Source organism: Carcharhinus amblyrhynchos, chromosome 9, assembly GCF_965287045.1.
Source record: "Carcharhinus amblyrhynchos chromosome 9, sCarAmb.v2.hapA, whole genome shotgun sequence".
Lineage (NCBI taxonomy): Eukaryota > Metazoa > Chordata > Chondrichthyes > Carcharhiniformes > Carcharhinidae > Carcharhinus > Carcharhinus amblyrhynchos.
Genome location: NC_137332.1, coordinates 27,086,984 through 27,109,829, shown reverse-complemented (window position 1 = coordinate 27,109,829; position 22,846 = coordinate 27,086,984). Strand labels below are relative to the sequence as shown.

General features: G+C 40.1%; 1 protein-coding gene across 3 annotated transcripts in view; it reads left to right on the top strand.

Annotated features, from left to right (window-relative positions):
* The window catches only part of usp24 (ubiquitin specific peptidase 24), a 169,995-nt gene that overhangs the window by 111,555 nt on the left and 35,594 nt on the right, over positions 1-22,846 (top strand). For all 3 annotated transcript variants that reach the window (XM_080195353.1, XM_080195352.1, XM_080195355.1), the window contains exons 39-51: positions 1,210-1,401; positions 7,548-7,665; positions 7,818-7,962; positions 9,459-9,578; positions 11,431-11,559; positions 13,363-13,461; positions 13,546-13,628; positions 14,718-14,859; positions 15,609-15,728; positions 17,839-18,059; positions 18,248-18,372; positions 20,132-20,273; positions 21,069-21,219. In XM_080195353.1, coding sequence (XP_080051479.1) covers positions 1,210-1,401; positions 7,548-7,665; positions 7,818-7,962; positions 9,459-9,578; positions 11,431-11,559; positions 13,363-13,461; positions 13,546-13,628; positions 14,718-14,859; positions 15,609-15,728; positions 17,839-18,059; positions 18,248-18,372; positions 20,132-20,273; positions 21,069-21,219 — 1,787 coding nt within the window. The remainder of the gene's footprint in view (positions 1-1,209; positions 1,402-7,547; positions 7,666-7,817; positions 7,963-9,458; positions 9,579-11,430; positions 11,560-13,362; positions 13,462-13,545; positions 13,629-14,717; positions 14,860-15,608; positions 15,729-17,838; positions 18,060-18,247; positions 18,373-20,131; positions 20,274-21,068; positions 21,220-22,846) is intronic.

Below are 22,846 nucleotides of genomic sequence, written 5' to 3'. Positions count from 1 at the left end.
GAGAACACCACATCCTGGAAAGTTCCCCTCCAAGACACTCACCATCCTGACTTGGAAAAATATTGCTGTTCCTTCACTGTTGCTGGGTCCGTATCCTGGGATTCCCTTAGTAACAGCACTGTCTGGAGTTCTCCTCTGAACCACCACCACCACACACACACACACACACACACACACACACACACACACACACACACACACACACACCCCCTGGGCCGGGCTGGGGTGCTCCTCTGAGTCATTCGAACTGCTTTAAAATAATGCTTTCTAGCAGTGGTTTGCATTCTAAACCCCAGTCCAGGTTTTTGAAATGATATTTTTAAACAAAGCCTCTGCTCCACTTTTAAGTGAATCCAGTCCAGGTGTTGTACCAATTCCTTTATTTTGACTACTGTACAAACTGTTCACAATTGATTTAATCCTTGATTCGTAGAATTTAGTAAAGTGGCATCAAATGTTTCATTTACCTCAAGTCCACTGTCCCACTTTAATCTGGTTACATTCAACTATCTCTAACTCAGAACACTTCACTCTTCCTTGAATTTTTTTGAACAGTACCTTGATCTCTGTTCTTTTAACTTAAGTCACCTTAAGACATTCTTTCTCTCCCAAGTGCTTGGTTAACTGGACTGTTCCATAGGAAGCCTGTGTCCAGCTTCTGCTGGCAGAGTTGAGAGATGTCCAGCCCCCTGTGTCCTGTCTCCAATTGCAATATATCCAGTTAAAACTAACTCTTAGACGTTTTTTTATCTTACAAGGTCTCCAGATGCTAAGCATTGACTCCTACTACTATTTATTCTTCAAGTCATAACCCCTTCTAAGCACAGTAGAATCACATTGGAAATGAAACCAGCCCATACGTGCACCTTTGTCCAGCATGAATTTAACTATAGGTTTTACCCTTCCAGGCACAGAATCATTAAACACACTTGAAACCATACTTTATTTCTAATGTTTACCAATACAAATATAAATCATGTAAAACTACCTTTGTTTTGCTAATATTAGTTTAGAATTTCTAAAAAATCAACCAGGGATTGTTTTATAGATTGAAGAGGAAGTTAACTGCATATCTGTCTGGCCTGAATTCAAAGTACTAGAAACAATGTTCTACCTAATCGTGCTTGGCAGTCTCAAAATAACACTGATATTTCTCATTTTCAACAGTCAGATCACAAGCATCAAACCTAATCACCTATTTCTTTTTAGCTTCAGAAATGGAACAGCTTCAGATTAGCCCTGCAGCCATGTTAGAAGATGAGGTTAACTGGCTTGACAACTTTGAGCCCACATGGACTGCTGAGTCAGAGACTAGCGAGTCAGATAATGTTCTACTTGCGGGACATCTACGCCTTATCAAAACTCTACTGTCCCTCAGTGGCCCAGAGAAGGAATTACTTGGTAATTTTAAATTTATTTTTACAACAGCTATTAAAAATGTGTATCAAAACATTGAAACTTAGAAAATGGGAGCAGGATTAGATCATTCGGTCCTTCAACCTTGCTGTGCCATTCAGTATGATCATTTAGAAATGGAGGGGGCCATTCGGCCCTTCGAGCCTGCCCTGCCATTCATCATGATCATGGCTGATCATCAAATTCAACATCCTGATTCCCCCCCTTCCCCCCCATATCCCTTTAGCCCCAGTATCTAATTTTTTCTTGAAATCACAATGTTTTGACCTCAATTATGTGTGGGAGTGAATCCCACACATTCCCCACCCTCTGGATGAAGAAATTTCTCCTCATCTCAGTTCCAAAAGGTTTACCCCTTATCCTCAAACTATCACCCCCTTGTTCTGGACTCCCCCCTCCATCAGGAACATTCTTTCTGAATTTACCCCTGTCTAACCCTGTTAGAATTTTATCGGTTTGTATGAGATCCCCTCTCACTCTTCTAAACTCCAGTGAATATAACCCTAACTGACTTAATCTCTCCTCATGTGACAGACCTGCCATCCCAGGAATCAGCCTGACAACACCAGGTTAAAGTCCAACAGGTTCACTTGGAGTCACGAGCCCTAGGAGCACTGCTCCTTCCTCAGGTGAGTGTTCCAAAAGCTCGTGATTCCAAACAAACCTGTCGGACTCCAACCTGGCATTGTGAGGCTTCTTATTGTGCCCACCCCAGTCCAATGCCGGCATCTCCCTGTCATTCCAGGAATCGGCCTGCTAACCCCTCGCTGCACTCCTTCTAAAGCAAGGACTTTCTAAATGTGATGAGGGTCTCTGAGTGGAATTTAACCAGCACACCTGCCCGAGGTCGGTACGATCCCACCCGAGGTCGATGGAGAATGCCGTTCTCCCAGCCTCAGAATCGGGATGGGCACGCCAGTAAAATCCAGCCTCTGTCTTTATCACTAGGAGGTCTGGTCTGATTTTTAAAATGAAAACTTAACACATTAGAATGGTTAAAAGAGCTGGCAGCCAAAATGTTCCCATGTCAAACTCTCCCATCAAACAGGAGTCATGGCACTTTTACACTGGATATTAACTGACCTGGAGACAGCTACCACCCAGAACACTAATCCGAAGCTTTGCTTTCATAATGATTCAGTCAGAATATCAATCCAGAACACAATGTTCAGGGGAGGAGGGATCGGACTGAGATTTGTTCAGACTGACATCGAAGCTTTTGTTAGGAAGACTGGACTGGTTTTAACAAGAAAACAAACTCTCCCTTCATCTGTAGGATGGGGAAATACGGCAAATGTGATCACTCATCAACTGTCACTGCAATGTGTCTCATAACAGCATCTGTACCTATCCCCATGCTGTACCTGTAATGGGGGGACAGTGTAGAGAGAGCTTTACTCTGTATCTAACCCTGTGCTGTCCCTGTCCTGGGAGTGTTTGATGGGGGGGACAGTGTAGAGAGAGCTTTACTCTGTATCTAACCCTGTGCTGTACCTGTCCTGGGACTGTTTGATGGGGGGACAGTGTAGAGGGAGCTTTACTCTGTATCTAGCCCCGTGCTGTACCTGTCCTGGGAGTGTTTGATGGGGGGACAGTGTAGAGGGAGCTTTACTCTTTATCTAACCCCGTGCTGTACCTGTCCTGGGAGTGTTTGATGGGGGGACAGTGTAGAGGGAGCTTTACTCTTTATCTAACCCCGTGCTGTACCTGTCCTGGGAGTGTTTGATGGGGGGACAGTGTAGAGGGAGCTTTACTCTGTATCTAACCCCATGCTGTACCTGTCCTGGGAGTGTTTGATGGGGACAGTGTAGAGGGAGCTTTACTCTGTATCTAACCCCATGCTGTACCTGTCCTGGGAGTGTTTGATGGGGGGACAGTGTAGAGGGAGCTTTACTCTGTATCTAACCCTGTGCTGTATCTGTCCTGGGAGTGTTTGATGGAGGACAGTGTAGAGGGAGCTTTACTCTGTATCTAACCCCGTGCTGTACCTGTCCTGGGAGTGTTTGATGGGGGGGACAGTGTAGAGGGAGCTTTACTCTGTGTGAGACAATGTTTTGGCTTCAACTACTTTCTGTGGGAGTGAATTCCACACATTCACCACCCTCTGGGTGAAGAAATTTCTCCTCACCTCGGTTCTAAAAAGTTTACCCCTTACCCTCAAACTATGACCCTTAGTTCTGGACTCCCCCACCATTGGGAACATTCTTTCTGAATCTACCCCAGTCTAGAATGTTATAAGTTTCTATGAGATCCCCTCTCAGTCTTCTAAACTCCAGTGAATATAATCCTAACCGACTCAGTCGTGTCTCATATCTCAGACCTGCCATGAGGTCACACTGGTGTAACCACATCCACTCCCTGCCAACAGTGCACCACGGGGGTGGGTGATGATGGGGAGAGAGGGGGCTTGGCGGTGAGGGTGGGAGCGGTAGGTCAATGCTGCACCTATTTACTGGGCCTGAGTGCCAGGGTTTGGGAAACATTTCCTGGTGATATATTTCACGGCGGTGCCTTGCAGCCGGGGGCTGGTTCTGATCTCTGATGGTGAAGAATGACATCTCCAGCTCACAGTGGAAAGGCTAATACACCCCTCTCCAACCTGCACTGTTCCCATGGCAACTACCGCAGCTTCTGTGCAACCGGCCTGGCAAGGTGCAGCTGGTTAAAAATAGTTTAATCAGAAGTTATTCCACCGTCCAGTCTGCTGGCTCAGAACGTTGGCCCAACCTGGGTAAGTTCAGCGTCTTAGTAACCTGGACAATATTTTACCCCTAAACACTATTAGTGTCACAAGTAGGCTGACATAATAAGATCATGGCTGATCCTCTATCTCAATGACATACTCCCATGCACTCCCCATTCCCCTTGATGCCTTTGGAATCTAAAAATCTATTTCCTCAAATATATTTAGTGACTTGGCCTCTATAGCCTTCTATGGTGAGAATTTCACAGATGCGCCATCTTCAGATAAATAAAGCAATAAACTGTAAGGCCTGAGATTTCTATATAAACATCTTACGGATGCCATCCCAAGATGAAGAGAAAATAGGATTTGAGAGTAAACTAGTGAGAAACATAAAAATAGACTGTAAAACTTCTATAGGTATGTAAAAAGGAGAAGATTAGCAAAATCAAATGAGTCCATTAAAAGCAGAATCAAGAAAATTTATGATGGGGAAATGGCTGAGAAATTTTTAAAAGAAAATGTACTTGGAAGGGGTTTCTTTGGCCTGTCCCACAGTGTGTTACTTGAGGCAGGACGGGGTGTGCTGTTCACCAGTGGCGGGAGCTTCTAATCCCACTGCTAGCAATGGAATTTCCAATTGACAGCAACCCACACTGCTGGGAATCCCATGGTGGAGGTACCCCATCAGCAGGGGCAGAAGATCCCACCAGCATGAACAACTGGAGAATTCTGACCTTTGTCTGTCTTCACAAAGGAAATGCTTAAAACTCCTCGAAATAATAAAGAATCAAGGAATGAGTGTGAATTAGGAACTGCAAAATGTTACTTTTTAAAAAGTACTTGGGAAATTAATGAGACTTAAAGTAGATAAATCCCCTGAACCTGATGATGTAATCCCAGAGTGTTAAAAGAAGAAACTGCAAAGATCTGCAATCTGTTGGTCATCACTCAAAATTCGATATTCTCTGGAATAGTTCCTGCAGATTGGATGATGACGGATGCAAATCCTGTTCTTAAGAAAAGAGGGAGAGAGAACTACAAACTAGGGAATTACAAACCTGTTAACCTGACATTGACAATTGGGCAAATGTTTCCATGTTTGCAAATTACATAAAGCCAGGTAAAACTGCGAGTTAGGAGGATGAAAAGATGGATGTTTCGAGAGGCTAAGCAAATGGACAAAAATTTGGCAGATGGACATTGAGTCATGGAGATATAAAGCATGGAAACAGGCCCTTCGGCCCAACTTGTCCATGCTGACCAGTTTTCCAAAACTGAACTAGTCCCGTTTGCCTGAATTTGGTCCATATCCCGCTAAACCTTTCCCACCAATGTACCTGTCCAAATGTTTTTAAATGTTGCAATTGTACCTGCCTCTACCACCACCTCTGGCAGCTCATTCCATATACACACTACTCTCTTTGAAAAAGTTGCCTCTCAGATCCCTTTTAAGTCTTCCCATCTCACCTTAAACTTTGTCTTCTAGTTTAGGACTCCCCTACCCTGGGGTAAAGACCTTGGCTATTCACCTTATCTATGCCCCTCATGATTTTATAAAACTCTAAGGTCATCCTCCTATGTTGCAGAGAAATGGGAGGAAAAGCAGAAGTAGAGTATTTCTTAAATGATGAGAGGCTGGAAAGTGCTGAACTTCAGAGATTTGGGTGTCTTTGTTCATGAGTCACTGAAAGCTAACATGTAGGTGCAGCAAGCAATTGAGAAGGACAAGTATTATGTTGGCCCTTATTATAGGAGCGTTTGAGTATAGGAGTAAAGATGTCTTACTGCAATTATTTGGAGCCTTGGTTAGACTACACTTGGATTATGTGCAGCTTTGGTCTCTTTGCCTGAGGATAGATATCCTTGCCTATGCAACTTCTGGAAATAACAAAGATGGTACTGAGTCTGCAGATGAAATTCAAGTGCGTGATGTTGTTCAGCCTGATGAACAACTTGAAGGTTATGAAGTACCCAGAGGGAGTGCAATGAATGTTCACTAAATTAGTTCCTGGAATAGAGGGATTGTTCTATGAGGACTGATGAAATAGACTGGACTTTTTTCTCTGGAGGCGACCTCATTCAAACTTATAAAATTCTTACTGGGCTCAACTGGATATGCAAGAAGGATGTTTCCGTGGCTGGGGTGACTGTGCAGTAAGAAGTCTCACAACACCAGATTAAAGTCCAACAGGTTTATTTGATAGTGAAAGCTTTTGGGGTGCTTGCTGCTCCTTTGTCAGGTGAGTGTCTGGAACCAGGAGAGACAGTCTCAGAATAAGGAGCAGGCAAATTAGGACTGAGATGAGGAGGAATCTCTTCACAGAGGGTTGAGAGACTTTGGAATTCTCTGTCCCAAAATGTTGTGTAGTATGAGTATGTTCAAGACATATAAATTTCTATATATTAAAAACATGAAGGGATATGAGGATAATGCAGGAAAATGGTGTTAAAGTAGATCAACTATGATTCATTGAATGGTGACGTGGGCTTGAAGTGCTGATGATTTTATGTTCCTCAGTCATGTGGACTTTAACCTGAGATCTTCAATCACTTGCTCAAATTATCAGGTTTGAGATGTGGTCAAGATCCACTTTGACATTATTGCATGTGGCCAACTTCCTTTGTTGTTTTCCCTTTGTCATATTAGGAATACAAAAAGGGAGTATTGTGTTGATTTTAATCACCCGTACAACTCCACACTGATCCAACCACAGTACCATTTGAATGATTGTTTAGGTTCTTGTTTTGCAATCCTATACTATCTTTCTGATCTTTGACTTAAATCAAGATTAGTATGTGTCCAAATTGTATGATTAGTACTTCACTGTAGAGAACAGTTCCTTGTGGACCGTCTCATTGAGTCTAGCTTCATAAAGAGAGCATGGAATAATATTAGAGTAGATAACCTGCATTAACAAACATGAGATAAACACATTTCACTAGACACTATTGTAATCACTGCACTCCAACAATTCAGATTGCTTTTCATGCTTATTTCCATTTCAATATTTAGGTCTATCAAAATTAAGCCTGAAAGTGGTGTCCACTTGCATCTATTTGTTCCTGAGTCAAATCTTTGGAAGTAAAAGCTGCATCATCTTTTGACATTCAGTGCTCATAAGATCAACAAATAAAGCATGAAATAAGAGAAGTATATTTGCTCCATCAAACCTGCTCTTTCATAGATCTAGTACCACATACACTAGCCAACCTGTGTAATCTGGAGAACAAAGATTTCATGTCAATTAAGTGGAAGATAATAGAGTATCTATTGATTCCCATATCTCATTGTTTCGATTGCTACTATTCATGGTTCCTGGTGCCAAATAACCCATTTGATTATAACTCCACTAACCTATGATTCCACCCTGTTGCTGTTTTGGAACCAGTGAGACAAGGGGTAGACTACTTCTTGAGCTAACGAAACTGACTGATTTTTATGCAGGACCCTCATTAATCAAACAGCTCATGGAAGATTTCCTGTTCCGTGCTTCAAAAATCATCTTGACCAGCAGCAATCCAGCTGGGAGCTGTTCAATTAGTCAACAGGATTTTCATCCAAAGTATGTAAGACCAGTTATTTTTGATGTGTGTAATAACGAAACAGTTTGCTTTGACTAGTTTCATAACTATTGCCCCATCAACGTGGGCTAGATTTCACCTGATGATTCAGTGATAAATGCTGATGTTATCCCAACTCTCATTCTCTCTTCAGGTGCAGTACAGTCAATAGCCGACTTGCTGCTTATGAAGTGCTGGTTATGCTAGCAGATAGCTCTTTGAGTAATCTTCAACTTATCTCCAATGAGCTTCTCTCAATGCACCATCAGTTTGATCCTGCACTCACAAAGGAATTTGAGGTAAGTGAAGTACTGGCTTTTACTGGTTTCATTTTCCTTCATTACACAGTATAGAACAAATAACATTACAGCGCAGTACAGGCCCTTTGGCCCTCGATGGTTTCACAGGTCGGCGCAACAATCTAAAGCCCATCTAACCTACACTATTCCAATATCATCCAGATGTTTATCCAATGACCAAGTAAATGCCCTTAATGTTGGCAAATCCACTATTGTTGGAGGCAGGGCATTCCATGCTCTTATTATTCTGAGTAAAGAACCTACCTCTGACATCTGTCTTTTGTATGATGATTTCATAAATGTTCTTCAAACATTGCTGTCTGGGTAACTCTTGACAAAGTACTAAGGTTGAGAGCATTTAGTTTGCTCCTTCCCCATTCCCACATTCCCTTCCCGCCCTTCCCCAAGAAATAATTGCTTGGTTTCCAGGAAGGAAAGTAGGAGCAGTGTAACAATCCAACTCTGCCACTGTGCAGAAGTTCAGACCGTAATTATTCAAACTTTCAGTGAATAAGGATAGAACATCCTGGGTTAATCACCCCAAGGCATATTTAAAAATAAAACTTTAATCGTTATATCTCTGAATTTTGCACTGTTGTACCTTTCTCCTTGATGGGGAGCAGAAACTCAGCAGCATATAACTCGAGCATGAAGCATAAATGTTGCGGTATCACAATTTGATAACTAAGCAAAACAAAACTGCCAAACATTATTACCATAGTTATCATTAAAGACTTGTCTTTTCTCCACCCAGTGACAATCCTCAATTTTATCCCCACTAGAATTTTAACAACAATACTGGAGGCATGTACCTGTTTGTTTTCTCCTTCATAGTTCTCATTTAAACTTCTCCCCGTAATTAGTTTCTTGAGTAAACATTCATTTCTTTGAATGGAACAGGAAACTATTTAAACAAGGACTAAACTTTATTCCAAAAAAAAAGAAAATGTGTTACAGCCGAACAGGTTAGTTTTTAATTTCTGCAATGTTAATAACATCAAACAGGAATATACCTCCACACAAATATTTGTATCACAAGGCTTGCTATTGTTCACAAAACTAAAAATACAAATGCAGTGAAATGCATAATTTCTTGTAATTCCTTTTCCATCACCTATGGTTGTTTCTGCTTATAATTGTAGATCTGAGTTGAAGTTTTAAAATTGAAGTTGCTTAGCTGTTGGCATAAATTATTTATAGTTTATTTATTTATAGTTTATGTTAATGTTCAAAGGATTGTTTTAAATTCGTGCAGCAAGCTTTTAATTACTCTTTCGTTCCAATTTGTTATCTTAAACCTTTATGCTGAAAATCTTTCTTTGCCAGAAGTGTTAGCTATTTTGCAGGAAATCTTATTTTTAACCAGCAGTCAGAGTTTTATCTGTCACACTCTAGTCATCTCTATGATGTTTTGTCATTCATGTTTACTTGAACTGTTATGTATTTATTGAACTTACTGCATGTTTTATTATCTGCGCTCTGAATTTTCATTTTAGTACTTACCACCTGTTGATAGCCGCTCCGTCTCTGGGTTTGTGGGATTGAAGAATGGAGGAGCCACATGCTATATGAATGCAGTGTTCCAGCAGCTTTATATGCAGCCTGGATTACCAGAGGTAATGGTATTGTGAATTATTTATTTTTGCTCCTTATTGATTTTTCTTTTTGATCTACTGCATTATGCATCATTCTCTGTCCACAAAAGGAGATAAATGCTTTTAGCTGAATGCTGAAGAAAGGATGTCAACGAGTGCATGCAGATGAGACCGAATGGAATGCCTCTGTCTCCTTGACAGTGCAGACAAGATTGCGATTCACAAATTACGGATTCAAATGTCATCCTTTACAGCATTCTTTAACTCTTTAACAAAAAACATTTTTTATTTTAAGTTTTAAAAGTTGTTAAAATATGAAATTAATATTTTGACTTAGTGCTTGTTGATGGCAGAAGTGAAAAGGTTCACTTCTGACATCAACCGTACTCACTGTAAAGTAAGATTTACTCTGCTTCCAGTGATGATTATATATAATGCTTCTTGCTTGAAAATGCTTGCACTTGGCCCAAATACCCAAATGTTTCATTTCCAATTGTTATTATCCATGATCTTTAAGTGAAAATTCACCAGTGAAGGGAAGGTAGGTTTCTGCCCCTGATTCCCAACATTTTGATTTTTTGAATTGGCATGCTGTCAAAAAGCGGTACTAAGCAAAAATTATTTCATGCAAGAAAGAATAATGGTGCACAGCTTATTTGGTGTCAGTGATGACTTTGAGTAAATGTATTTCTAACAATTAATGTTCTCTTTTTGGTTAAATGTTATTTTGAGTTACGTTTTGAAAAAAAACATTTTCATATTGTTGAAATAGTACCTTGATGTATTTGTTGTAAATATCTTATTGTGGCCAGAATTCTCTGACCTCACCTGTGACTGAGATTCTCCAGTCCCGCTGCAGTGAATGGAGATTTGACTGAGTGCCAAATTCTCTGTTCTTGTTGGCAGCAGTAGTGGGGCATGCAAGATTGGAGAACTTTGGCTCATACTTTTGATCCGAGGTGGACCCTTTAGTGTGTATTTAGAAACAAATCTTCCGAGAAAAATAATTCAGTTTTGATCCATGTACTGTACTGCCAGCAACCACCATGACTCTTGAGTGTCAGATCCAATACAGTAGTCACTTTCTGATGCTATCCATGACTTCAGATCTTGAATTCCACAGTGTTGACTTGGGCTTGGTGTCATAATTTGTTCTGGGTACATATCGATATCAGATTTCAAAGTTTAATATACCCAATTTATGCCGTGGTCAATTTACAAACCTCCAGAGGATGTTGTGGAGGCAGGAAATTGTGTTTATCTTAAACCTTCATTGCTTGACAGGTGTGCCATTTGTACAGGTGATCAGTGCATACTGTCAACTAACCAGTTGATAGATTACATTTTATCGAAATAATTTCTTCTTTTCCTCCAAATTCTCCAACATACCTGACAGCACAGTGATTATGTTACTGGACAAGCAATCCAAATCTCACCACGATGATTTAAGAATTTGGAGTTTTTAAAATCTGGAAATAAATCAAAAGTTGCTCATAGTATAAATGACTGTGATGCTATTGGATTGTTGTAAAAGCCCAACCTGTTCAAATGTCCCTTTTTAAGGAAGAAACATCAACATTCTCAGCTGGGGTGGCCTAAATGTGACTCTTATCCTGCACCAATGTGGTTAAATCTTTACTGACCTCTGAAATGATGTGGCAAGCGATGTCCACAGGACAACCTTGAAACAACCAGGGATGGAAAATAAATAACATTCACATCCTTAATCCCTTTTTTGTTATTCATTCTGATTTTGAATGACGCACAATATCTATTAAAGTGCAGTGAATGCAGAAGTAAACAGAAAAAATATCATGTCTAAGGGATTGATTTGGATTTCTCTCATTTTCAATTTTTCTCCCCCTTCTTGCAGGCAATGCTGTCAGTTGATGATGATGACGATGAGAATCCGGAAGAGAATGTTTTCTATCAGGTTCAGTCCCTCTTTGGGCACTTGATGGAAAGTAAATTGCAATACTACGTCCCAGAGACATTCTGGAAGGTTAGGAAATTGGAAATAATATAGAATTTTCTTATTTCATCGGACATTTTTTTCACGAAGATGCATGAACTGTGTTGAACAAATCTTTTGAGAAGTATGTGATATTTGTGCAATAGTGCCTCACTTTGGCCAAAGCTTAGCTTAAGAGTTTGGCCCAGTATTCTAGATAGTGCTGTCTAACTGTCACACAGCATTGAACACAGCACATGATGCTGGCTACTTGAACAGATTTAGGTGTAATGCTATGTACCAAACCGGGAAAAGATAACATTTCAAAAACTGTAATTGAATGATTACTTCACACTCAAGTGTGGAGTAATTGTTACCAGTTATAGTGAATGTGTACTAGGCTGAAGCAGCAGAGAGTAAACGAACATTGATTTGGCACCGCAGCATGAATAAAAGTGAATAGTGTAGGTTCCGATTGTGAATTTGAATGAACGTAAACGCAATTGTATTCTGAGCTTGGAGGCGATGTCTAACCATCATATTTAGACTTATTGAAATAAATCAGCTGAGAAGAACTCAGTTACAAATGAATTCTGCATATTGTACTTTGTTGCTGTCTCAGGATATCCTAATGCTTCACAATAAAGTAATTATTTCAAACTGCAGCCTCCATTATATATTGACTCATTGGTACACTGAAATGTCAGCCAGAATTAGATGATCAAATTTAGTAGGATATGAATCTTAGAATTGTCCTTGATACTCATTTGGCTTGTGCAGGAAAGTAAAATGCAGTGAGATGCAATGGCTTTTAGCTGCCTTTCTGATTGGCTAACGCGTTTAAACTAGCCAGAGGTCAGCGCCATGATTCTAAAACACAGCTTTGATGACACTGATCTTAAAAGCTTAAATAACAAACTAAGAAATGATCCCTTTTCCTTCCTGCTTCTGTCTACAGGCAGTGGTATACTGAGATAAATATTGGTATGCACAGCTTTCAGTAGCTACTCTGTCTATGTGAACCTATGCTGTACTGTTTGACCTTGAAAAGACATGGCAATCGATGCTTCGTCATATTTTGCTCACACAGCCTACCTGTTGCACTGCCCGTTTTCTTTAAGATTGCTTTGCACGTCTTAAAGGAAATGTTACAATTCCCTAGCCACCATCAGTAGTGATGGCTCACTCCCCAAACCCCATATCTGATACATTCCCAATACTGTTACTGTTCCCACACACTGTTTATCTTGCAGAGTCTGCTGCCAAAATTTAGTTTTGTCTTTTTCACCTTGCCACTGTGACTCACTCACTTTCTGTTTGCCAGACACCCCAACTCTGCTCACCACAGCAAACAACTTACCCAAGAATGCTATAATGTATGTCATCTGCACCCCATCATCAATTCTGTCTTTAGCAAGCTCTATTAGTTATGGCTGCTTGTCCTTGCCTTCAAATCTCTCCTGTCTTCATGCTTCACTTTAGCGCAGTAATTTTCAGCTCTTGGCATTGCAGCGGATCATTGGAAGAGATTAATTAAATGACCTTTTCTCATTCCTTGGCTTTTCTTGCCCCTCCACTTTTTCCACCACTGAGCTCCTTATCTGCTTTTGCAAGGTTCAGAGTGTTGCTGTTCACTAGTCACACAGAGGGGAAAAAACTGAGTCCCAGTTGGAAGTCTATTTGTTAAATGTGCAGCAAAACAGAGATCTACCTTCCGTCTTTACTGAGTTAAAATGTGTTTTGAAGAGGAGGAAATTAAAATAAATGCACGTGTAACTTGCAAAATAAATTCTTCTCCTGATATTTTGAGAAATGTATATTAATTCTTTGCATACCTACTTGTTTTCTCCTCAGATTTTTAAGCTGTGGAATAAGGAGCTGTATGTACGTGAACAGCAAGATGCATATGAGTTTTTTACCAGTCTGATAGACCAATTGGATGAGCACCTTAAGGTAGGTACATGTCAACACTTGGGCATATGCAGAATACACCTATGTTTTCATGATGCAACTCACAGTACTTTGGTGTTGTGACAGAAACTTGGACGTGAACAGTTTTTCAAGAACACTTTCCAGGGCATTTTCTCCGATCAGAAGATATGCAAAGATTGTCCTCACAGGTGAGTAGCTTTGTGCTTGTATAGGTTGACAGTAGTGTTTTTCTTTAAAAAAAAATGAACTTTAAGATTTAATGAATTAATTTTTATTTAGCAAGGAATGCAGCACCCTAATCCTTGCAATGCCTTTGGCACATTGGAGGAGGAAATTATTGTATTTTTAAAAAAACACCCTAATTCTCTGAGATCATTTCATCTTGGAATAGACAGCATTCTCAAGCCACGCTAAAGCTAATTGTTAAGTCTTGTGTTTGTAGAGTCAGTAAGACACAGAAGGAGGCCATTCAACCCATTAAGTCCATGCCAGCTCTCTGAGCAGCAGTCCAGTCAGTCCCATTCAGTGCTCTATCCCCATAGTCTTGGAAACTCATTTCAATTAAGTGCCCATCCAATTTCTTTTTGAAATAGTTTATTGCCTCTGCTTCTGCTATCCTTATGGGCAGTGAGTTCCAGATCATTACTACTCACTGTCCGTTGTGGGCGAGTTGGAGGAATGTTCAATCAGTAGATGTTTTTAGATGCTCTGTTTGGCTCGCAGGCTCACTGCACATTCAGGGATTCACCTACTACCAACCTCGGTGTAAAGCCATTTTTTTTGTTGTTTTTTATCCCGTATTCCAAAACCTGTCTCTCTGGATGGGGATGTGTCTTTGCAGGACATTTGTAGCAACTTCTTTTGGCCTGCATAAAGTAACAGCCACTATGGCTCCAAGGTATTACATTCCAAGACACAGCTTCTATTTATGTGATACATTTAACAAAATAAAATGACCCATAACATTTTACAAAGATCAAAATTTGGCATGGTTTCTGAAAGACAGTTGAGCCTTCCACCTTCAGTGTTATGTTCCAGCCTAGATTTCCCCTCTTCTGCCTAATTAAGTGCACTTGGGGTTGTCCACCTGTATCACATTGTTTTTGTGTGACCTCTGTTTTAAAAAAAATTGCTAAATGCTAAGTACTCTTAATTTTTCAATAGTTCCTCCACTAGGTCACACCAAAAATATGTAGTCAAATTTTATTTAGGGCCATAGTGTACTTATAATTAATGGAATAAGATAAATGTTCAAAGCTAATCAACTTTTTTTGCAGATATGAGCGTGAGGAAGCATTCATGGCACTGAACCTGGGAGTGACATCCTGCCAAAGTCTGGAGATCTCACTGGACCAGTTTGTGAGAGGGGAGGTGCTTGAAGGAGGCAATGCATACTACTGTGAGAAGTGTAAGGAAAAAGTAAGTTTATTGCAAGTCATCAGACTTTTTATAATCAGAGTGCAGCACTTCAGAAATTGAATGAATTTTAAACAAAATACCTTGATGCATACTTGGCGTTGTTGCCCAGAGACCATGTCGGTTGACCTTGCACCAAAACCTGCTTGTTGACCGTCACTAGAACTGAATGTGAGGAAAGTCAGCAACAAAGCTTGAAATTTAAATCCTGATGAGGTGAGGACCATGTCTGAAGTTTAGGTTTTGATGGCTTTGGACACTTTAACAGTTGAGTTGGATTTGTTTAGGTTAAGAAGGCCAACGCCTGTGAGAGTGGACATAAGGCTGGAATAATTTCCATAAAATGGGTGAAGTTAGGGCTTGGAAGGATTTGAAAGCGATGAGCTCAGTTTGGGGTATAGGACCACAGTGTTGTTTTGCAAGAAAAGGAAGACCAAGCAAGGCTTGGTGTGGGACAGGATGGCTCTATTTTGGAATCGCTGTCCTTGGAATCTTTTAGTATCTTGGAATGTTTTCTGTGTTAAAGATGCTATATAAATGCAAGTTATTGTTGTATGGTAAAAATTGTGCAATGATATAAGGTTTGTTAAATGATGGAACTAAATCTTGCGAGTTCAAGCAGTTAGCTTTCTTTTTTACTTCAATTGTCAGCAGATAGGTTTAATAATGAAGACAGCACTGTTTGGATATTTTTCCTTGGGTATAGGAGGGCTGTTGCCATACACTATGTTCATTTTATGTTTTTCTTACAGAGGACGACAGTGAAACGAATGTGCATCAAGTCTCTACCCAGCGTCTTAGTCATCCATTTAATGAGATTCGGGTTCGACTGGGAAAGTGGGCGTTCTATCAAGTACGATGAGCAAATAAGGGTAAATGTGTAGCCTGTATATAGTGCCAACACAGTTTTGTACAGTTAAGAAGTTAAACACCAAAATTTTAAATTCTCATAGATTCTGTATACAAATACATCATTGTCCAGATGGACAAAATCATTGGCTCATGTTGACAGCCCTTAGCAAGGCTTGGATTAGTTATGGAGACTCTTGATATAAATAGTCTGATTGGAGTTGTTGTACGTGGACTTAATCAACTGTTTGGGACAAAGCAATGAAATAGTGCCTCGTTCAAGATCCTGAGAGATTTCCTGGGTAGTGATTCAGATTAATAGCCTGGGGTGAAGACATGTCTCCAACCTGGGGTGAAGACAAGTCTCAAACCTGTGCATGGAATATAATCTGAACCTCTCCGTCATCATTTTGGTGGACAGCTGTGGCCAGAAGTGTTGTGAGCATCTGTTTAGAGTTTGTGTTTGTTGAGAAAAATGCAAAGTGTTTATAAAGTTCTTGATGCATGTTGTATGCAAAATACTGTTCTTCTACCTGTGCTATATTAAAATAATGGTTTATAGTCTGAGAGTTTGTCGAATAGTGTGAAACAAATCACATGACATTGAATGTGGTACATTCCAATGAGCCATCATATAGCAACAAGGGTTATCCACAGTCTAAGAATAAGGGATAAGCCATTCAGGACTGAGATGAGGACGAACTTCTTCACTCAGAGTTGTGAACTTGTGGAATTCTCTACCACAGAAAGCCGTTGGGGCCATTTTACTAAATATGTTCAAGAGGGAGCTTGACGTGGCCTTTGTGACTAAAGGGATCAAGGGGTATGGAGAGAAAGCAGGAGTGGGATACTAGAAGTCCATGATCATATTGAATGGTGGTGCAGACTCGAAGGGCTGAATGGCATACTCTTGCACGTATTTTCTATGTCTTTCCGAACGCAACACCTTGCTATGATTTACCATGGTAGTGAGCTCTGATTCATAATGTATGCAAAGTTGACTTGTGGGTGCTTGTGTTGAATAAGTAATGTAAAACCAAAAACTCTTTGTTTAAAAATGTTCAGTCCTTAGATATGTGGGAGCTGGTTTTTCTATGCAAGCTGAATGTAAAATATCCAATTTTTTTTGTTCTTTTGTGGGATGTGGACATCACTGGTAAGGTCAGCAGTTGTTGCCCATCCTCAATTGTCCTTGAACTGAGTGGCTTGCTAGACCATTTCAGAGTGCAATGCTGAAGCCACAGACCAGGTAAACAAGGCAGATTTCCTTCTGTACAGGACATCAGTGAACTTGGTGGGTTTTAATGACAATAGATGATGGCTTTATAACATCATATTCCAGCTTTATTGATATCATGTGATTTGAACCTATATCCCCAGAGGAGGATTAGCTGGGCCTCTGGATTATTAACGTAGTGACGTTATCACCATGCCAAGTCCCCCTTTAAAGTGAATCTTAGTACTTTCCCTCAGCACAATTAACTCATTCTGAATTTGGAGCGTAGTTTCTGCATCTTCAATCAACAAGATTAAAGAAACAAATGAAGATCAGCTGTTTAATAAAATCTCAAGAGAAATCCAGGACCACAATAGTTTGTGCCTGTTTTATAGAATCATAGAATCCCTACAGTGCAGAAGGAGGCCATTTGGCCTATTGAACCATAACTGACAACAATCGCACCCATGCCCTATCTCTGTAACCCCATGCATTTACTCTGGTCCCCCTGACACTAAGGGGCAATTTAGCATGGCCAATCCACTTAACCTGCACGTCTTTGGGCTGTGGAAGATAAACAGAACACCCAGAGGAAATCTACACAGTCATGGGAAGAACTGTGACTCCCATGAGTTTTCACACAGACTCCACTGAGAGTCACAATGGAGACGCCACACAGACAGTTATCCTGAGGCTAGATTGAACCTGGGTCCCTGGCACTGAAGTAGCTGTGCTGGCCATTGTGCTATCCTATCATATCAAGACAATGGAATTGTGAATTTAATTAGTCACTTGAGTCAATACATTTGTCCAATGATTTATCACTACTTAGTTTATTGTAACAAAATTTATAATTTACATAAATTCAAGATTGCTTGACAATTCATCTCCATTTGTTTCCCCTTTTATCTTACTAGTTTCCTTGGCTTTTAAACATGGAGCCATATACAGTGTCTGGAATGGCACGGCAAGAGCATTCTTCGGAACATGGTGAAAATGGCAAAGCAGGTGATCACATGGGTGGAGGCTCTCCGCGAAAGAAAGGCGCCCCAACTGAAAACTATGAACTAGTTGGAGTGATTGTTCATAGCGGCCAGGCACATGCTGGGCACTATTACTCATTCATCAAGGACAGGAGGCGAGTTGAAGGATGTGTAATGGTTTAAGAACCTGAATATTTTCTGATTGCATTGGACTGTTGATTTGAAAAAATAAACATAAGAAAGAAATTCTACAGGGTTGCAGTTGATCAGAGTTGATGAGTAACTTACTGCATGCTAAATTTGGTTTGGTTCTGGGCTTACTTTACACTCTTTGATCCTGCAGGGCTAGTGGCAAAGGAAAATGGTACAAATTCAATGACACAGTGGTGGAAGAGTTTGATCTAAACGACGAGACGTTGGAGTTTGAATGTTTTGGTGGAGAGTACAGACCTAAAGTGTACGATCAATGTAAGTTAGCCTGGAACTCTCAATGTTTTAGAAATATAGAAGATAGGATTAGAGGAGGCCATTTGGCCCTTTGAGCCTGCTCCACTATACATTTATGATCATGGCTGATCATCCAACTCAATAGACTAATCCTGCTTTTCCCCATAACCTTTGATCCTATTCGTCCTAAGCGCTATATCCAGTCGCCTCTTAAATACATTCAATGTTTTGGCATCAACTACTTCCTGTGGTAATGAATTCCACAGGCTCACCACTCCTTGGGTGAAGAAATGTCTCCTCGAGCTCTGCTTCTCCTTTCTGCTGAACAGAGGCTTTGACTGGCTTATGGTATGGTTAGAAAGACATGATAGGAAAAAAATATTAAAACCCCAATGGATTTTCCAGTCTATCGTTGAGGGGCATAATAAGGGTGGCACAAAAAATGAAAGCAAATTTATTTCAGTAAATCCTTAGTGGCACCTTTTTAAAAAAAAATTGTTTGCTGGGTGGAACTGGGGCAGCAGAGGTTGCTAGCGTTCTAGCCTAATTTTGTAAGTGATGCTTAAAACAAATTTACGTCTCACCTGAATATTAAATTAAGTAGAAAATTGGGACTCCACTGAAATCCCCTGAATAAAATAATTAAGCGTACGGCACTGAAGGAAAAGTTTGTGGCAAACTAGGATGCGGAAGAGAAACTGAAAAGGGAAAGTACACTTAATTTATGGAATCCAATTTCTCTACCTGCTGTTGATCAGCAATGATTTGTTTCTGTGATTCAGAAATGCAAGTTTCAGTTCCCACTCTTATCTTTCTATCCTTCTGTGAATCTAACCTAAAAATAGAGAGGAATATCTAGTTAAGTAAGCTTGGGGATAGGATTGAGGATTACCAGGATGGATTCAGATATCAAGGAAGCATTTGGCCAAATGTGACACCAAGTTTCTTGAGAAAAGCTGAAGCCTTTGGAGATCAGTGGGAAGACACTTTAGTCGCTATAATCACAGTTGTAGTTGCTGGAGCCTAGTCATTTCAACCCCAGGACCTGGGTTCGATTCCTGTCTTAGGTCACTGTCTGTGTGGAGTTTGCACGTTCTCCTCGTGTCTGCGTGGGTTTCCTCTGGGTGCTCCGGTTTCCTCCCACAGTCCAAAGATGTGCGGGGTTAGGTTGATTGGCCATGTTAAAATTGCCCCTTAGTGTCCTGAGATGCTTAGGTTAGAGGGATTAGCAGGTAAACTATGTGGGGGTAGAGCCTGGGTGGGATTGGTGCAGACTCGATGGGCCGAAGGGCCTGTTTCTGCACTGTAGGGTTCTATGATGATGTTGCTGCAGAAGTGTTTGGCACTGTTTCAAGCTCAGGTGGCTTCAGCTAATTCATCCTCTGCTCAACACACAATAGCATAACTATCGCCCAGAGCCTCATCGCAGGGTGAAAATTCTGGAGCACTGCATGCAATCACTTTCACTACACAGATTGCAGTGTTGTGAGAAGGCCCATCATCTCAAGGAAGCTAGGCATGTGCAATAAATTATAGCCTTGACCGTAACACCCTGATGGCAAAACTAAATTAACCATTATAGAAATGACCAAAATCACTTAAACTCAGTGATAACCTGCTGTGGATGTTAAGTTTTTACATTCTGAAATCAAGATGTATTTTATCAAAATGTTTAATTCTATTGGAAACTTTTAAGTAGCATGTTTAAAATGAGTCATCATACAAATTTAATGGAACAAATTTTTTATCGAGGTTGAAATTCAAATGTCTTTTTTTTAAGCAAACCCCTATCCTGAAGTCCGTCGCCGATACTGGAATGCCTACATGTTGTTTTACCAACGAACGTTAGACCAAAACTCTCCAGTTTTACCAAAGAAAAGCCGGGTTAGTGTTGTTCGGCAGGAAGCAGAGGATCTATCGTTGTAAGTAGAGTCTTACTGAACACTTCACAAATCATGTCAGTAACCTTATCGACACTATCCCTGTCAATCTGAACGTAATCACCTTTTGTATTTCATTTGTGTTTTATCCCATATATCCTGAAGGGGAGCTAGTAACACATCTGCTTATCCAACCTTTTTACGCCAAACTAAGTCACTCTGCAAAATAGAATGAATTCTATTTGTCACCTTTCCCTGCTGCTTCACTCTTTCGTAGTGAGCAGCATTTTCATCATCGATCTGATGAGTGGACTGATTGGAAAACGTCACGGCTGACTTTGTAGAATTGAAACAGAAAATACTGTCTGCACTCAGCAGGTCAGGCAGCATCTACGGACAGAGAATTACAATGTTTCACATCAATGGCCTTTCGTTAGTTCTGATGCATTCTGTTGAAAGGTCATCAAGCTGGAACATTAACTCTTGCTGTCTTTTTACAGATGCTGCCAGACCTGCTGGGTGGTTCCAATTTTTTTATATTTCAGACTTACAGCATCTTCAGTATTGTGTTTCTTTTGGTGACTTTGTCACCTCTTGCATGAGTAGTTTTTCAGTGTGTTTCATTTTCCTAAATGACTTTGTAAGCTGTGTATCCAAAGTATGATAACAGTTGATTCAGTGCACACGAGGATAATTGTTTTTGACTTTGTAGCCTGTTTTCTTCAGTATAACAAGAGAATCATGTACTTAATGCCAAATTGAGACTGCTGTTGGAATTTAACACTGCGTCCCCTGGTTTGTTGTGTATCTGAAATTTGTTTTGTTGCTTTGGGGTAGGTCAGCCCCCTCTTCCCCTGAGGTTTCACCTCAGTCATCACCTCGTCCTCATAGGCCAAACAATGACCGCCTTTCCCTGTTGACAAAGCTTGTAAAGAAGGGGGAAAAGAAGGGACTCTTTGTGGAAAAATTACCAGCCAGAATTTACCAGGTAAGAAGCAATTGATATAAAGTAAAGTTTATTTATTAGTCACAAGTCAGGTTTACATTGGCACTGTGATGAAGTTACTGTGAAATTCCCCTAGTTGTCACAGTCCAGCGCCTGTTTGGGTCAATGTACTTAACTATTTAACTGAAGAGAAAGTCATTAATTTAGTTAAGTGTGTGTTGAAAGTGTTTATGAGGGAAGAATTATCATGTTTTAGTGCATTTCTTGGGGTTAACATTGTCAGGCACTTCGGGTAAGCAGCCCTCCCAACTCTTAAAACCTAGTATCAAGGTAAGCAACAGATAAGCCCATAATTCAAATAACATATATATGTATAGAAATATATAGAGACAGCACCTTTTGCTCAAAAGGTTCCAAAGCACTTTTCAGCCAACAAAATAATTTTTAAAGTACAAGTACTTGGTGTAGCTACTAGAATGTATATTCCACTGCCACATGATCCTTTCTATCTTTGCAAACTGTTAAATATATGAACAGCATGGGACATAAAGCGCATATTTCACTATTCCCCTTCATACATAAAATAATAAATCTGCCAGCTATGTTTGTCAATACCTAGAAAGATAGTACATTGTGTAAGATGATGCATTTGCAACTGACTTAGGTTCTGTGTTGGCCAGCACGGTTTCGTTCTGTGGCAGGACCATATAAAATCATCCTATATAAGTCATCCTGCAGATACACTGAAGCAGAAAAATACATTTTTCTTGCATCAAAATTAAATGTCCATCCAATGTTTGACAACTAAATGTGATGCTTGCCAGGCAACCTGAAATTTGGGAAATTTTAACCCAATTAACATCTTAGACTTCATAATCTGTTCTGAATATTTAACCCTTGGCTTTGGTGCATAGACAGCCTTTCTGATCACTGAGCTTCTTGCTGTTCCTTTGAGAAATGCCTTGTCTAACTAGGTTTTCAATCCATCATCATACCCTTTTTTAAGCAACAAGGCGTATGCCCAAAAGTTGAGCAATGTTTTCTTGTATTCCATGATATGGAATGCTAGAAGTATTCTTCACACCACTCAATGTCATTGAGGTACTGGTGGATGATGAGAAATTAGACTTGTCCAAAGTACCTACAGAACTGTTAAAGTTGCAAAATTGGTGAAAACAGGTACCCACTGGGCTAGTTATTTTGCTGCTTTTGATTTGGTTTACACGCCAAAGCCAAGTGGTTGTGCACACTTCTAACCAACCATATCAGAAATAAGCAAAATGTAATTGAGAATGTGCCATGGATTGATGCCAGACTTGATGCAGTCTGGGGATATAAAAGATATTTGTTTAGGCAACAAGTTGTTTTATAAAAAGGACTGAGACTTTAATGTTGGTATATTGCTTTGTAACTCATCAAGTGGGGCTTTGGGGCTTCACCTTCTATGGTTTCCCTACTATCCCCTTCCCCCCACAGGAAATAGTAAATTTATTTAATATCTGCCATGCTCTTTTAATTTCTTTTATTTTCTTCAGATATTTCACAATTTGAGAATATTTTACTTGCTTTGTCTTTCCCCTTTAATGGATGATTAATGTCACAAACTTCTAGAATCATAGAGAATGTGTAGAACAGAACCACTCAACCTAACTATGCTCCACGTATATCT